Source organism: Siniperca chuatsi, linkage group LG22 (genome assembly GCF_020085105.1).
Source record: "Siniperca chuatsi isolate FFG_IHB_CAS linkage group LG22, ASM2008510v1, whole genome shotgun sequence".
NCBI classification, from domain to species: Eukaryota; Metazoa; Chordata; class Actinopteri; order Centrarchiformes; family Sinipercidae; genus Siniperca; species Siniperca chuatsi.
The window spans coordinates 16,645,775-16,660,642 of NC_058063.1; the positions used below are offsets into that span (position 1 = coordinate 16,645,775).

General features: G+C 39.1%; 2 protein-coding genes across 2 annotated transcripts; both read left to right on the top strand.

Moving 5' to 3' along the window:
- Nucleotides 1-310: 310 nt before the first annotated feature.
- LOC122870592 (leukotriene B4 receptor 1-like) lies at nucleotides 311-8,616 on the top strand. Its single transcript, XM_044184901.1, has 5 exons — nucleotides 311-648; nucleotides 3,933-4,482; nucleotides 6,080-6,280; nucleotides 6,431-6,471; nucleotides 7,237-8,616. The coding sequence occupies exons 1-5, from the start codon at nucleotides 641-643 to the stop codon at nucleotides 7,538-7,540; spliced, it is 1,104 nt and encodes a 367-aa protein (XP_044040836.1). The 5' UTR covers nucleotides 311-640; the 3' UTR covers nucleotides 7,541-8,616.
- A 150-nt stretch (nucleotides 8,617-8,766) lies between these two features.
- On the top strand, nucleotides 8,767-14,734 carry ltb4r (leukotriene B4 receptor). Its single transcript, XM_044184900.1, has 4 exons — nucleotides 8,767-8,990; nucleotides 9,894-10,430; nucleotides 11,742-12,018; nucleotides 12,410-14,734. Exons 2-4 carry the CDS (start codon nucleotides 9,937-9,939, stop codon nucleotides 12,803-12,805), a joined length of 1,167 nt encoding a protein of 388 aa, XP_044040835.1. The 5' UTR covers nucleotides 8,767-8,990; nucleotides 9,894-9,936; the 3' UTR covers nucleotides 12,806-14,734.
- Nucleotides 14,735-14,868: the final 134 nt, after the last annotated feature.

Genomic DNA, 14,868 nt, shown 5'->3' on the forward strand with positions numbered 1-14,868 from the left:
ATACTCAACCTCACTAATGCTCTTGTGGCTGGATGGGAGCAAATCCCTGCAACCACGTTCCAAAATCTTGTGGAAAGTCTTCCCACAAGAGTGGAGGCTGTTATAGCTGCAGATTATGCAGATTAATGCCCATGATTACAGAATGACATGTTCAGCAATCTCACATGGGTGCAATATTTGTGTCTACATACTTTTGGCCATGTAGTGTGGTTTTGAGATATCTATATAAAATATCATCTACCACTTTGATACAATGCGGAAGAACAGTTTTGTTTGTGGATGCTCAAAGCAGAGATCTGCATGTCTACCATTAGGGAAACATATTTTTGTACTTTGGGAGAACTAACCCTTTAAGTCGACACTACATATATGGAATTCCTCGCTCGACTCATGAGGATGTTGACACACTGCCAGGGCAGAGGTAGGCCAGGTAATGGGGACACACCTTCCCCTCTCACTACACTACATGTTACAGCAAGCACGACAAATCAATGACAGGGAGAGAGGAAAGAGAGAGTGGGTGGGGGGAAAACGTGGTGAGAAGAAAAGGTGAAAAGGAAGAAAATATAACATTTACAACAGATTCAGACCTCTTTTCCAGCCCTTGGGGTCTTCTTTCGTCTACTGGGATTTACAGTCGATGACTTGGTGAGTTTGTCTCATTTTCCTGTCTCACATTCACGAGTCTGTGTTGGTTTCTGTCAGTAACAACACTGTGGTTACAACTGCCAACAAATCACTGCAATCAACCATAGTTACTGCTACTGTTGGAGGTTTTGAGTTCTTTTTCTGCAGTTTGTTGCTGTACAAGTGTGTGAATATACATGTGGTTTTCATGTGGTCTTGTGACATTGTCAGGTTCATTTGACATCTGTCTCTGTGTCAATTTCAAATAAATCAGTACTTACAGTACTCTATGTGTTGTACAGTTTCTGTTTGTATGGGTTTTCTTTGTAGGCAGAACAGGGGAGTTTTAGTAGGCATGTGTGTGAGTCACCCAGTACACACAAAAACACCTTTTGAGTCAGTCAGATTTATAGTCTGTGATGTGGTAATTTGTTTTACAGGGAGCTCTGTTTGTACAAATGATAAGAAAAAGCAAAAAAAGGGGAAGAAAACAAACTAATTATTTTTAATCTAGGGTTAAAAAATACTGCCACTCATAAGAGGAACAGGAACAGAAAAGACTCAACATAGACTGTTATAGTCTATAATGAGTCTGCAATGTCTCATTGTTTGGCCATTGCACAATATGACAGTTTGACTGGCTGCTGCTGCTTTCATGCCACTGTCAATGTGGTTTGACCGGCTTTTGGTAAACACTGGCCATGTGGTTCCATTTCTTTGTCTCTCTCTTAAATGCTCTTATCCATCAATATTTCATTTGAAAACAGTTGCAAGTACATCTGCGGTAGAACAAAAAAATAGAAAATGAATACCTAACGCATCATCAGCATAAAAAATGTTGCATATATTTTTAAGAAAAAGTCTTTTATTGCTGGTGATGCCTATTTTTTAATCCTTCATTCAAAAAATAGTGAAATCACATCTTCTCTCGGCCACATAGTTTATTGCATTTTTAGTCACCACAATTATCATGACAACATGATGGTTTTATTGAATTAGTATTGCACAAAAATGTTAATTCTCTCTATAGCATTGTGCTGTTTTCAAATGTGGTTTATAAATTGACTTAACTTTAAATAGTCTGTTTTTCAGTGTAAAATCAAACCAAAGCAAAAAAGTGCCAAATCCCTAAATTAATTTATAATTAACTTGCTTTTCTCATTTTTCTAAAGCAGAAGAGACCATTTTTAAGGTCCCACCCCCTAGATGTAAAACCAATCAAATGCTTAAAGCTTCCTCTTTAATGTACAACAGCACCACAACAGCATGTACTATATGCTATAGGAACAGTACTAAAAGTAAATGTATTCAAAACCCAACAAATGTCTCAGTGTTTATATCATCTGGTGTGCACTCGCTTACCACTACAGCCAATTACACACTCATTTACATTATAATAATCCATAATTACTGTTGCTAAGAAATATCATAAGGTTTGGTTGGCAGATGTGGGTGTGAATATCTGATCATATGCACAAGTGTACTGCATAGTTTGAGTGTCAGCAGTCTTAAGGGTGTGCTCTGAAACTAATAGTCAAGATATGTTGAACAAGTAATGACATGTCAGTTTTTATAACATTTTTCCAGTAACATGAAATAGCTATAGTCAATATTTTGCCTGGCAGGAGTCTATGCGATAAATACAAGAGCATTAGCTGTTGAATGAACTGTATTGTATAAAACTATATAGAACTACAGTTCATGTTGAATGATGAACAAACACCCAGTGCAACAGCGTGGCACATTGATGTGTTTTTAATAGTTTTTGAACAACAATGGAGGTCTATGGCACAGAGGAATAAAATATATAAGGTTTTAGATACACATACAATACTTGTTAGTAGGATACATTGGTGGTTTCATGAGGTCTACTGAATAATAAGAAAAATATAGAATAATGACCTGACATATCCTTTAAAGATTTACACTGGCTTTCAGTTAGTCATAGGATAGATTGTAAAGTAGTGCTATCAGTTTATAAATCCCTTGAAAAATATAAACCTGTGGGTTCCCTATACTTTAACGAAGCATCCATCTTGTGGTACCCTAGTCAGAGCTGATAATGGTGAAGTTGCATTCACAGTAGTTACACAGATGGAATCGACTTCCTGATGTAAACTAACTTTTAAAACTATATTTGAAAATTTTTATTTCCATTTAATCGCTTTAGGACAACTCATTACTGCACTGTAACTGTGCACTACAGTATGTTGACACCCAAACATTTTACTCATATGTGATTGTTGAACATCTTATTTCAAAACCATGAGCATTAATCTGCTGCTGTAACAGTCTCCACTCTTCTAGGAAGGCTTTCCACAAGATTTTGGAACCTGTCAGCAGAGATTTGCTTCCATTCAGCTACAAGACAAAAAATATCAAAAGTAAAAGTACACTTTGTGCAGCAGAATGGCCCCTATCAGAATTATATATTATTATATAATATAACCAGATTTAATTGTATGCATTTTGATGCATAAACACAGAAGAAGCATTTTAATATTGCAGTTAGTCTAGGTAGAGCTAATTTTATCTACTTACTGTTGGGCAGTAATCTGTACCAATGCATCATATTTTATAAAGTGATCGTGTTTTGTATGTAAAATCTCAATCTGCAAAGTAACCACTAACTATAGCTATTTGAGTAAAAAGTACAATATTTCCCTCTAAAATTGAGTGAAGTATATGTAACAGAAAGTACAAGAAAAGTGGAAGAAAGTGGAAGTACAAAATTGTATCTCAAAAACGTAAAAGTTGGACTAAAGTACAATTCTTGAGCAAATGTTATCAATGATTGTTGCTCTCCACTCGTGTCTGATCTTGTTGTTTAGGAATTAAAAGTCCCTGTTAAAACCTGTTATACTTGCGTCACACTCCTACGCTTTCCTGCCGAAATACATAACTGTAATGTCAAACAGAGGCCTGTGCCAGATAAAACATGGAGTACGAGTCAGAGGTTAGGCTCTTTATTAGTCAGAAAATCTCTAAAAGCTGTTAGTCACTTTGTGATAAAGTAGGTTGGTGCCAGGAGAAAAATGCTTCTACTAGTTACTTGTTTGGGAAACTGTACTGGAAATACTGTCTTCTATTGATTATTAATTTTAAAAAGCACACTTTCGAGGTTTGCTTTGTAAGTATTTTTATAATGTCTAAACAGTGATACAGCAGAAACATTTTTTTAGAAGGAAAACAGTGTTCTCTAATATTTTTATGTTTTCTTACTTTATGTCCCATAAAAGATAGAATTAAATGTACTGACTCAAACCTTTGATGAAAATCATTCACTAATATCCTCTCTTTGACAGGTCAACAAAAATGGCCAATAGTTCCACACCCACCAATTCAGAAAATGAGACCATTGTGGATAACCCAATTGGAACCACTGCGGGCGCCCTCATCCTGAGCCTTGTCTTTCTCTTGGGCTTCCCTGGAAACCTTTTCATCATCTGGAGCATCCTAGCACGTGCCCGAAAGCAATCAGTCACCACCCTCCTCATCCTCAACCTAGCTATCGCCGACGGCTCTCTGATGGCTCTCACCCCGTTCTTCATCGTCTACCTGATTTTGAAGAATTGGGTGTTTGAGAATGTGATGTGTAAGGTCCTCTTCTACCTTTGTCTGGTCAACATGTACGCCTCCATCCAGCTCATCATGCTCATGAGCGTCTACAGGCTGGTGGCAGTGCTGTGGCCGCAGCGCCTCGGTTTTATCACTGGCCGGAAGACTGTATTGCGGGTGCTGGCGGTGGTGTGGGTGCTGGTGATGGTTGCCTCTGTTCCTGCAATGATCTTCAGAGAAGTGAAACTGAAGGAGAATATCTCAGTGTGCGACTCATTCCATAAAGAAAACAGCCATGTGAGTGAACAAAAACCTAAAAAAAATATCTTCATACTGTCAATAACAATCAAGCACTCTCCACCAAGGCTGCACAATCCTCTAAATTTGTTAGTTGAATAATAGAAAAATGGTAGATGGTTGTCATTATGCATCAGGATCTAGATCTGCAGCAAAACAGACATGGTGATATGCAAATATATAGATTTTTGGAGAATGCTGTACCTCATCCTCACAAGGATGACTTGAGCAAAATGTCAGCTGAGTCACCACTTTACCACAGTTATAGCCTTTTATCTTTACCATGTTGCTGTAGAGCCCTGATTGCCATCATGACTTATACGTAACAGGGGACTCTGGCACTTATTCAGACACACCAACATGTAAAATTACAATCACATTTACGTAACAAGGTGCACGTCTGAAAGGGGGTGAAGTGCTGCCTCCTCTGAGTGATGGTTGTTCCAGTCTTACACTTAAAGGGGAACTCCACCGATTTTACATCATGTACATGTTTATAGGTCTGTGTGAAAATAGTTGTATAAAGCCTTTTGTGACTTCAGAGGTCTGATGAATTGCCTCGTGATGTGTGGACTGTCGGTGCACTTGGCAATATTGGTTTGGACAGAAGACTACAAATTTGAAAATGAAAAATACTTGGGAGTGATGGTCAAATAGCTTCAGAAACCCCTTCCCCCCACACCTTTAGGACATTAGATTGTCTTTCTGTAATGTTCGAAACTGACAATCCAACATTCACACACACTTTAAGCCGTGATTGGCCAGCAGTGCGGAGGTGAGGAAGGAGCCAGGGTTTGAACTTCTTTCTCTGGCTCTCTTTTTTCCTTCTTGATACAACTATTTCTGTCACTTTTGGTGTGTACAAAGGAGAGACTGACTGAAAATGTGCGCTGTTATCCCCATATTTAAACGATATTGCGTCTCCCTCTCACTCCCCCTTGGAGTGTTGCCGATCGGAGCAAATATAATTTAACAACATGTCAAACAAACTAGTTCGGATGCCAGACCTCTGATGCTCCTCATGTGTTTGAGGCTAGCGGCTCAAGGCAACATTAGCCACTACTAGTATAATGCATCCGAATCTCTTACCGAACAGTTGGTGCTGAAGTTGCATTGTGGGTTATGTAGGTACCAGTTGTTGTTTTTTTTTACATCAAGTTATAGGAGTGAAATGCTAAATTGGTGAAATACTAAAAACTAATAATTATTTTAGAGGTCATCCAAATATGTTATGTACCAAACTGTTAGATACTTAAGTTACCGGTTATCTCATGAGACGCCCATATTATTCTGTAGCGGAATTCATCAAAACCGATCCAACATGCAACAGAGAAAAGCATCCAAACCCTTCTAACTGAAAATTTCCCTAATCATTCTCTCTTTAAATCTCTTTTATAAACTCCCTAGATCAACTTAGGATCTATTGATTTCAGCTCCTTAACATTAAAAGATTTCCATCACATTGTCATCTCTGGGTTTTGAAACACTTACTGCTCGCTGCCTTTTCAGGGCAGCCAGCATGTGATTTATGTAATGCAGAATGTTAGACATTAAATTATATTTTCCCTCTATTCTCATCTTATTTCCCCCTGCACAGGTGGTCCTCCAGTACACACTGGAGCTCGTGTTGGGGTTTTTAATTCCCTACAGTGTCATTGTAGTCAGCTACATCCGCATCTTACGGCGGCTCCGAAACACCAAGTTTGGCCGTCGCATTCGTAGCGAGAAGCTCATCTTGGCCATCGTGTTGACCTTCTGCCTCTTTTGGTTGCCCTACCACATCATCAACATGGTGCAAGTATGTCACGCATCCTGTTTTTACAAGTAACACATTCTTACAAATATTGTGGATATAGAGTATATAGAGTCTCTAAATGTATTCACCATGTGTCCAGGTTTGATATTATTTATATAAGTTACTAACTAACCAAATATGTATTTTCCTCAGGTTACATGGGCTTTGTGTCCAGATGGTGCAGCAAGAACAATGTAAGTGATGACATAACAATATGCATGCATCTTACTTTCATAGCTAATGTTAAAATTCAAACTTAAACCAATCATCAGTGTTATCATCCTTTACATACAGTTGCTTTAGAGGCAAATTAGACCATTCAACATCTAGGAAAATATGCCTATATGCTTTTTTCTGAGAGTTAGATGAGAAGATTAATACCACTCTTGGGTGTGTGCGTTAAGTATGGAGCAAGAGCCAGGAGGTGATTAGCTTAGATTAGCATAATGGAAGCAGGTGGAAACCACTAGTTTGACTTTCTCCAAAGTTCAAAAATATGGCTATCAGCACCTCTAAATCTCAATAATTAACATATATCACATTTTTTAAACTGTACACAAATAGTGCTAATGGGATTATTTTTTTTACCTTTAGATAGACCCCCTGCTTCCAGTCTTTATGCTAAGCTAAGCTAATTGCCTCCTGGCCACAGACATGAGAGTGGTGTTGATCTTTCACCTAACTCTCAGAAAGAAAGTGAATTGTATTTCCCATATTTTTAAACAATTTCTTTAAATGTAATTTGAAATTATAAAATTATAGTATTTTACTAATATTGTAGAGCAAATTATGCAGTGTCAGACACAAATGACGGCCTGTAGGCTAAAGTAAGTAATACATTTTCCCTAGTCTGTGACCCTTTCATGTTCATGTACATTCTGATTAAAACATTAAGGTAACAGTTTTTTTTCTCTCATTTGTCTCTAATAAAATGCTCTGTCCACTTCTCCACCCACCAGGTTGGGTAAAATATGGCACAGGAGCCGTGCTGTCACCTCCTCCATAGCCTTCATCAGCAGCTGTGCCAACCCAGTGCTCTACTTCTTTGCAGGAAAGTCCTACATCCGGCGAGAAGGGCTGGAGTTCATGGCACGTTTGTTTGAGCGCACAGGGCTGGACTCGGCCTCCAGAAAGAGCCGACAGAACAGCCAGAACAGCCGTGACAAAGACAAAGATGTAGAAACAGTCATGCTAAAGGACAAAGATCCAGACTCTGTTACCAACTCGAGCTCTAATGTCAAACCAGTGAAGAATGGTAAGTAGAGGCCTCAAGAGGCAACAGGCTTGAAGCTGGTGTTGTTCCTCTGCAGGGGAAAATTAAACCACTCAGGTCTTCAAATCTCCGTCCAGCAACAAAAACTTCCAAAGTTTGGAACAAAAATTAAGGGTTCCTTGTTCCTGCCAATCAAGAAAAGATAGCAGTTCAAATTCAGCTGCTGCAACGTGAATCTTCCAAATGAGACTGTTACAAACTTTGAAAAGGATGAAACTAGGCCTTCTGATCCTGGAACAGCTTGCATCCTAATGCATCCTACAGTGACATTGTTGCATCTGAGATGGTGCTTAAACCACATAGCACATTAGAGCTGTATATTTGATGAGATATGAGCCTTCCTCTGCTCTGAACTATTTCATAAGGAAAAACTGTGGAGTGTTATCCAGGACATATTATACACCACTCCAAAAACCCTGTTGAATTCAACATCCAGCCCTCAAAGAGAGGTGGTATGTAACGGCTGTTTTGTCAATATGAAACTTTTTTTGCAAGATTTATCTGTGCCATTTTGTGTATGCAGTGTTTTATTTGTAAAAATGCCTGATTGAAGCACCAGAATGTAAAATGAATTTAAACAGTGAATATTAAAAAAATTGAAATACGGAAAAATACAAAATGATGTAAAGCACCTTTTCCAGAAAACATGACGCATCACAACTTTTTAATGCAATTTGATACGTCCCGTCTCTCCTCAGTAACATGATACAAAAGGGTTATGTGGAAAGAGGAATATGCTGTAAATCTGCCAAAATGTCTGGTGCAAGAAAGAACACAATGCACAAGATAGACGTATGATTTAATGCTCATGTATCAACAAGATCCTGAAAGTTTACCGTAATATTCCCTCTCTAACTTATTCACCCTCATGACAGTCTGTTGTGCTGTTCATTCCTGCTGATGCCATCTGTTTCACAATATTTTATGGCTCTCCATGTTATCTGCTCTTTTCTCTTCCATAATGAGGTACTAAATTTATGTGTCAATTAGCTGTATTGCTGCCGTAGGTCTGTGATTTTTTTTCATTTGTCAAAACGTTTCACATTATTAAACAGCATTAGCTTCATTTTCACATTCATAGTGTCTGTTTTTTGGATGTCTGCAAAGCAAATGCTGCTCCACAAAGGGCAGCAGATGTTATGTCAACATTATTCCATAAAGCTGGCATGCATATTTAATGCACCAATCTGCAAAAGTAGAATAAAATGTGTAGGAGGAACAACAGCTACATTGCAACCCTGTAAGCTCAAGATGGCTTCCTGTGGCCACAGGGTTTCCCCTCACATGACCAAGTTTTTCTCTCCACACGTAGTCTTCAAAGCAAAGAGGAAGGCCCAGGAGTTAACAGTAGATCAGGCAGGGTATAAAATAGATGGAAATTGGTAAACGTTTGGAGTGGATTTACCGTTGTGTCTTTAAAAAAGAGATCTGCAGTTGAAGGTCAGTATCTGAGTTTTATATCAGCTTATAAAAAATATTCTAATAGAAACCAATTATCAAAATAGAGTTTCCTCTCGAGATCATAGAGTTTGACAAAAACATTAAAATTTCACATACAATTTTGTAAAAGTATAAGAAAAGGTTTAAATGTAATATTTAAATAGAGTTTGTGAACATTTAATGAATTATATTTAGTTTTGTAACACAAACACTGCAGCCTTCTGTGGAACATGTTTAAAGATGAGAAGATTAAAAAGTTTACAGTCTCTTTTTCCCTCTGTAGTCATTATGGTGGTAAAAAACAGAACTATTACATTAGTACATTGTTAGTACACTGTTACATTTCAACACACATTATGCTCCTTAATAAGACCTTTGCATTCACAGATTTATTTGGACAACTGAAGGAAAATACACACCTGTATTAGTAAGGTGCTGGCTCGCAGGTATAAGAAAGGAGAGGATCTTTTGATTTCAACATTTCAGCACATTTTGATGCCACCCCCACTCAGATTATTTGGCCAAACAAATGGCAAAAACCAAAAAACAACAAATATACACAAAATGCAGGAAAGTAAATTTAATCATTTTGAAAATATCACATCAAAAAAGTCAAGATGACCAAAGAAAACAAGTATAAATGTTTCAGTGCACGGTGCTTCATTTGACAATGTTTAATTTTCCATTTGTTTTTAGCACACACATCTTACACGTTTGATTATGATCTTTGTCCTCTTTTATGCTTGTTTGATGATCACAGGAAACTCTGCTGTCAACAATGTTACAGAAATCTGTTGTGTAGAGTACAGAAATGAGAAAAAAAAATATTGTGCAATATTTCGCAGCACAGTTAACATCTCATGAACCCTAATACAACATATCCTGTTTCCTGTCTTTTGAAAGGTTGTATCAGTTTCCAAACTCTCATTCTTCAGAGGCTTTCCTGATGGCATCCAATATCACCACCACCTCCCAGCAGTCCTCCTCTGCCTCCTTTTTTCTGCCCATCAGTGCCTCAGCCCAGGCCGGCATCACCATCCTGACCTTGGCAATTGTCCTGGGCTTGCCTGGGAATCTATTTGTGGTTTGGTCAGTGCTCTGCCGGGTGAAGAAGCGCTCCGTGACTTGTCTGTTGGTGCTGAATCTGGCTCTGGCGGACGCATTTGTGCTGCTCAGCGCTCCTCTTTTCCTGCGCTACCTGGCTGGAGGCCAGGGCTGGGAGTTTGGCTCAGCAGCATGCAAGCTGGTGCATTACCTGTCAAGTGTGAACATGTATGTGTCCATTTACCTCATCTGCCTGATGAGCATGGACCGCTGGCTGGCCGTAACAAAGCCTTTTCTGTCCCAGAGAATGAGAACCAAGCGCTTCCTGCTGGTTCTCCTGCTGGCGGTCTGGGTGTTAGCTTTCATCCTGTCACTGCCGATGCCTTTCTACCGAAGGTAAGAAAAATGTTGTAGATTATAGATTATAAAGACATGGAATTTTTTCTACTCAACAAGGTGCTAGCACTGCTGGAGAATATCAGCAAGTAACAAAAACTTTAGAAGGATGACTAAGTAATACAATTATTAAATGTTGTTTGCAGTTAAATGGTGCCATCTTATCTGAATTTCTACTGTGATTTATATTTTTTGGATTTTATTTCCTCATAATTTTCAAAGAAAATAACAGAATGCTAAATGCAGTTTAGCAGGCAGACATCATGTATATGGAGGTTTATTAGCAACAAAACTATTTGCTGGGGTGCCCCGGTTGTCACGGAATAACAGGCAGGGGACACCAAGATGGAAGGGAATATCTTTATTCAGACGACAGCCAGAAGTGGAGAGTGTGGAGATAGGTAGAGTGGGTCTGGGGAAGCTACAGGAGATTGGAGAGACAAAGGAGGACTGGAGAAACACTGGAACAATCAGGAAAAAGCACTGTAGTTACCGGGTATATGGAGTCCTATACACAAACAAGGTCGGACACTGAGTGAGGAGAGTGGAGTGGCTTTATATTGAGTGTGATTGGGGCTGATTGAAGGCAGGAGTGTAATTTGGAGCAGGTGTGAGTGATTACAGGCTGGTGGACTAGGGTTTAAGGCGCTGACCATGGCATGAACCATCATTATATAAACCACAACTGTATAAAAGCTTAAATGAATGAAGTGGAATGTGGGTAAATCAAAATTTAGATTATACAAACAGATTATTAAAGTATTCTACACCAATAAAAAAGCTGATTGAGCAAACTGGGAAATAGTCTGACGTAAGTGTGGTCTAACAAGATGACATTTCACTTCCAAGTCAAACCCAATCGAGATTGTTTTTCTCTCAGGTGGAGTTTGCATGAGAAGGATGCAAAACGGAGTGTATGCAGTCTAGAGTCATGGTTCCTCTTGTACGCTCAAAACTTCAATAACACTTATGATTTTCTTTGCATCTTAGGTATCTGTTCCTGTGTGATCTTAAATCTTGATTTGTTGCGTAATAGTTTTATCACTAATAAACTCCCATATACTTAGCCGAATTGATGGTAAAACTAATTTGAAATTGTTTGGCCTTCAGCCCTGTCTCTCAAATTTGTCACACATTTTAGTATATGCTCAGAAAAATGCTGATGTATCTGCTAATATTAGGGCTAATATAATTAAAACGTTTTGTTACAGACTTGACTCAACACAGTCTTTGGTTATGTCTCTGGCCAGTATATCTACTGTCACATTCACTTTCTATTTGTATATTTCTTTTCCTCTTCTTCTCTGACAGTAATCTGAAGAAGACATTTCCAAACAACATTACTTTGAGCTTTTGTATCTCGTACCACTGGAGCAGCGTGGGTCACCGGGTCTTCCAGTATCTGTTTGAGACCATCATGGGCTGCCTGGTGCCTTTCTCCCTCATCAACACCTGTTACTCCACCATCATCTGCCGTCTGCAAAGTGCTAAGTTCCAGCGCAAAGGACAAGGCAGCCGCCTCATCCTGCTGATCATCTGTGCCTTTGCGATATTCTGGCTGCCCTATCATATCGTCAACATCATAGAGGTGATTTTGTTAGTTTGTTAGTCTTCAAGAAACTCAAAGGGCACAATTCCTCCCTTTGCTCATAGCTTCAGGAAACAGTAACACCAAATGAAAAAAAAAAAGTCAAAGTAGAAGTGATTGCAATGAACTAGTGAGGGAGAACACTATTTGTGGTTATTATGACATAGCTCTGCTGTTGTACTGATGGATTTAGTGCTGTGAAAATGTACATTATGCTGAATTTACCAGAGCCATTATAGAACAGGTAATTTCACCAGCCTCAATGTATGTGACCTGGCCTTTTTTGGGGAGTCCTTTGTTTATTCGGGCCATGTCCACAGCAATTATTTGAGAATTTACAGTATTTGCTGTTTCCTCCCTCTAACCTCCCATTCTCCTCCCCCTCCTCCAGGTGGTCGGTCTGTTGAAGGATAGTCATTCAGTGATCCAGGCTGCCCTTACAGCCCGTCCAAATGTCACCGCCTTTGCTTACTTCAGCAGCGCTGTCAACCCCATTCTCTACGTGTTCGCCGGCAGCTCCCACATCCGCCAGGCTGGCCTCAGCTTCATGGGCAAGCTCTTCGAAGCCACCAACTCGGAGAGCAGGAGCACGTCTACATTCAGCCGTAGCGGCCACATGAGCCGTAGCAGCTCTTCACCAGATGAGAGCTCTGTCCTGCACACGCTGTCGGTCAAACTTGGGAAATCTTTCAAAAGCAAGAATAAGGATAGGAGCGGTAGTGTGGCAGGCAAAGAGGTCGATGAGCCTGAACTCAAGACTCTGGCCAGTGTTGAGCAGTTAGAGTAGTGCTTAATCTATATTCCAAACCCAAGCCCAAGGATGCTAAAACAAGGGTGATATGGTCACATTTTTGGACTGAGTTAAAAGCCAAGCTGCAGCACTTTGGACTAACTGTAGGTGATTGATTGATTTCTGACTGAGACAGGTATATAGGGAGTTACAGTAGTCGAGGCGGGGGGAGATAAAAGCATGGATGAGTTCCTCCAGATCTGTGGCTGAAATAAAAGTCTTAACCTTAGCTATATTTCTCAAATGATCAAAAACATGACTGAACAACTTTCTTTACATGGGGTTCGAAACACAAGTCCTGATCAAAAACTACACCAAGATTTCTGGCTGAAGGATTAGCTTAAGTTGCTATTTCACCTAGGTTTGCCACGATTTGAATTCTGTTTGCGGGGGAACCAAGTACAATGACGTCAGATTTTGTAAGGTTTAATTGGAGAAAGCACTTGTGGAGGGTTGCTATGTTAGACTGCTTGCTGGGTCTGATTGGAATACAGAGCTGTGTGTCATCGGAGTGAAAGAGTGAAACTGGACATTATGTTGATGGATAATAAAATGGGACCCAGAATTGAATACTGGGGGATACCATAGAGCATGTTTGTGGGGGATGAAATTGAGCCAGCCATAGTTACAGAGAAACATCTATTAAATAGGTAGGACCTGAACCAGTTTAAGGCAACATCAGTGATGCCAGCCCACCTTTCCAGTCCGTCGATGAGCATGTTAAAATCAACTGTGTCGAAAGCAGTGCTGAGGTCTAAAAGAACTAGAATAGAGCACTCACCTTCAGCCAACAGAAGGTCATTACAGACTTTGAGAAGAACATTCTCAGTACTATGAAGAGGTCGAAAGCCTGGATTATTTAGAATAAATGATTAGCTGGAAGATGGTCTACTAATTGTTTGAACACAGCTTTTTCTAGGATATTGGATAAAAATGAGAGTTTTGAGACAGGTCTGTAGTTATTCAGAGTGAAGGGATCTAAACTGAGTTTTATAAGGAGAGGTTCAAGCAGTTTTAAAATCAGTGGGGTTCAGTAGTCTGGTAGGGACCACATCCAAGGGGCAAGCAGATGATTTCATGTGCTTAACCGTATCACTGAGTGTGGATAGAGACACTGATGTAAAGGAACTGAAGGATGAGACATTAAATTATCTGTGGGTTAAAGGCTCTGGGACAAGTAAATAGTGGGGCTGGCTGCTATCAGTTTGGGATCTGATTTTTTCAGTAAAAATTATTTTAAACTGCTAGCAGAGGTCAGGTGATGCAAGCAAATTAGTGTTCGGGGGGCACCAACACTCTGGCAGTCAAGTGTTTTAAACAGTACTTTTGAATTTGGGGCATTCTGATAGATCAAGGTGGAAAAGTAAGTTGCTTGTGCATTATTAACTGCAGCATTGTATTTTTTCATTAAGTCCTTCATGTACATACGTACATGTTCATAAATGTGGAGTTTGCAGGCCTTCCATATGCATTCTGCTTTGCGTACCTCTCTCTTTAGGGAGCATTAGCATTTCGCTCACTTAGCTGTGCTTAAGTACTGCCTCACAGAGTTGCTAGCATGGCTGTCTTGTTCAGAGAAGGAAGGAAGGAAGACTGTTCACAGGTAAAACCATCACCCAAAAACATTGTTTCCTTGTTTTTCTAATCAAAGCATTGTTGGTCCAGAAATGTTCAATATCATTATCATTTGTTTGTGTATTTTATATGATTTCTAGTCATGGCCTTTTTTGTTATGCCTGAAAAAAAAAAGTTTGAATTTATATACATAATAATAATTTGTATACATAATTATAGCTACATAAATGTCTTTTACATGTGTCAGAATGGCTATGTTGTTTTTCATTTAATAGTAATGTGTATGGTAATTTGTAGTCAAAAACAAAAAACAAAATGTGTTAAATTAATAAAGCTTTTTTTATTATTGAATTTCTGCTGCTGTGTATTTTTCACAATAGGTCCAGACAAGTACATGAAGTGCTGTCCTTTTCACAGATCTATGGAATCATACTGTTACTACTTATGCAATGCATGAACAGAACATTGCAAAAGAAACATTTCAC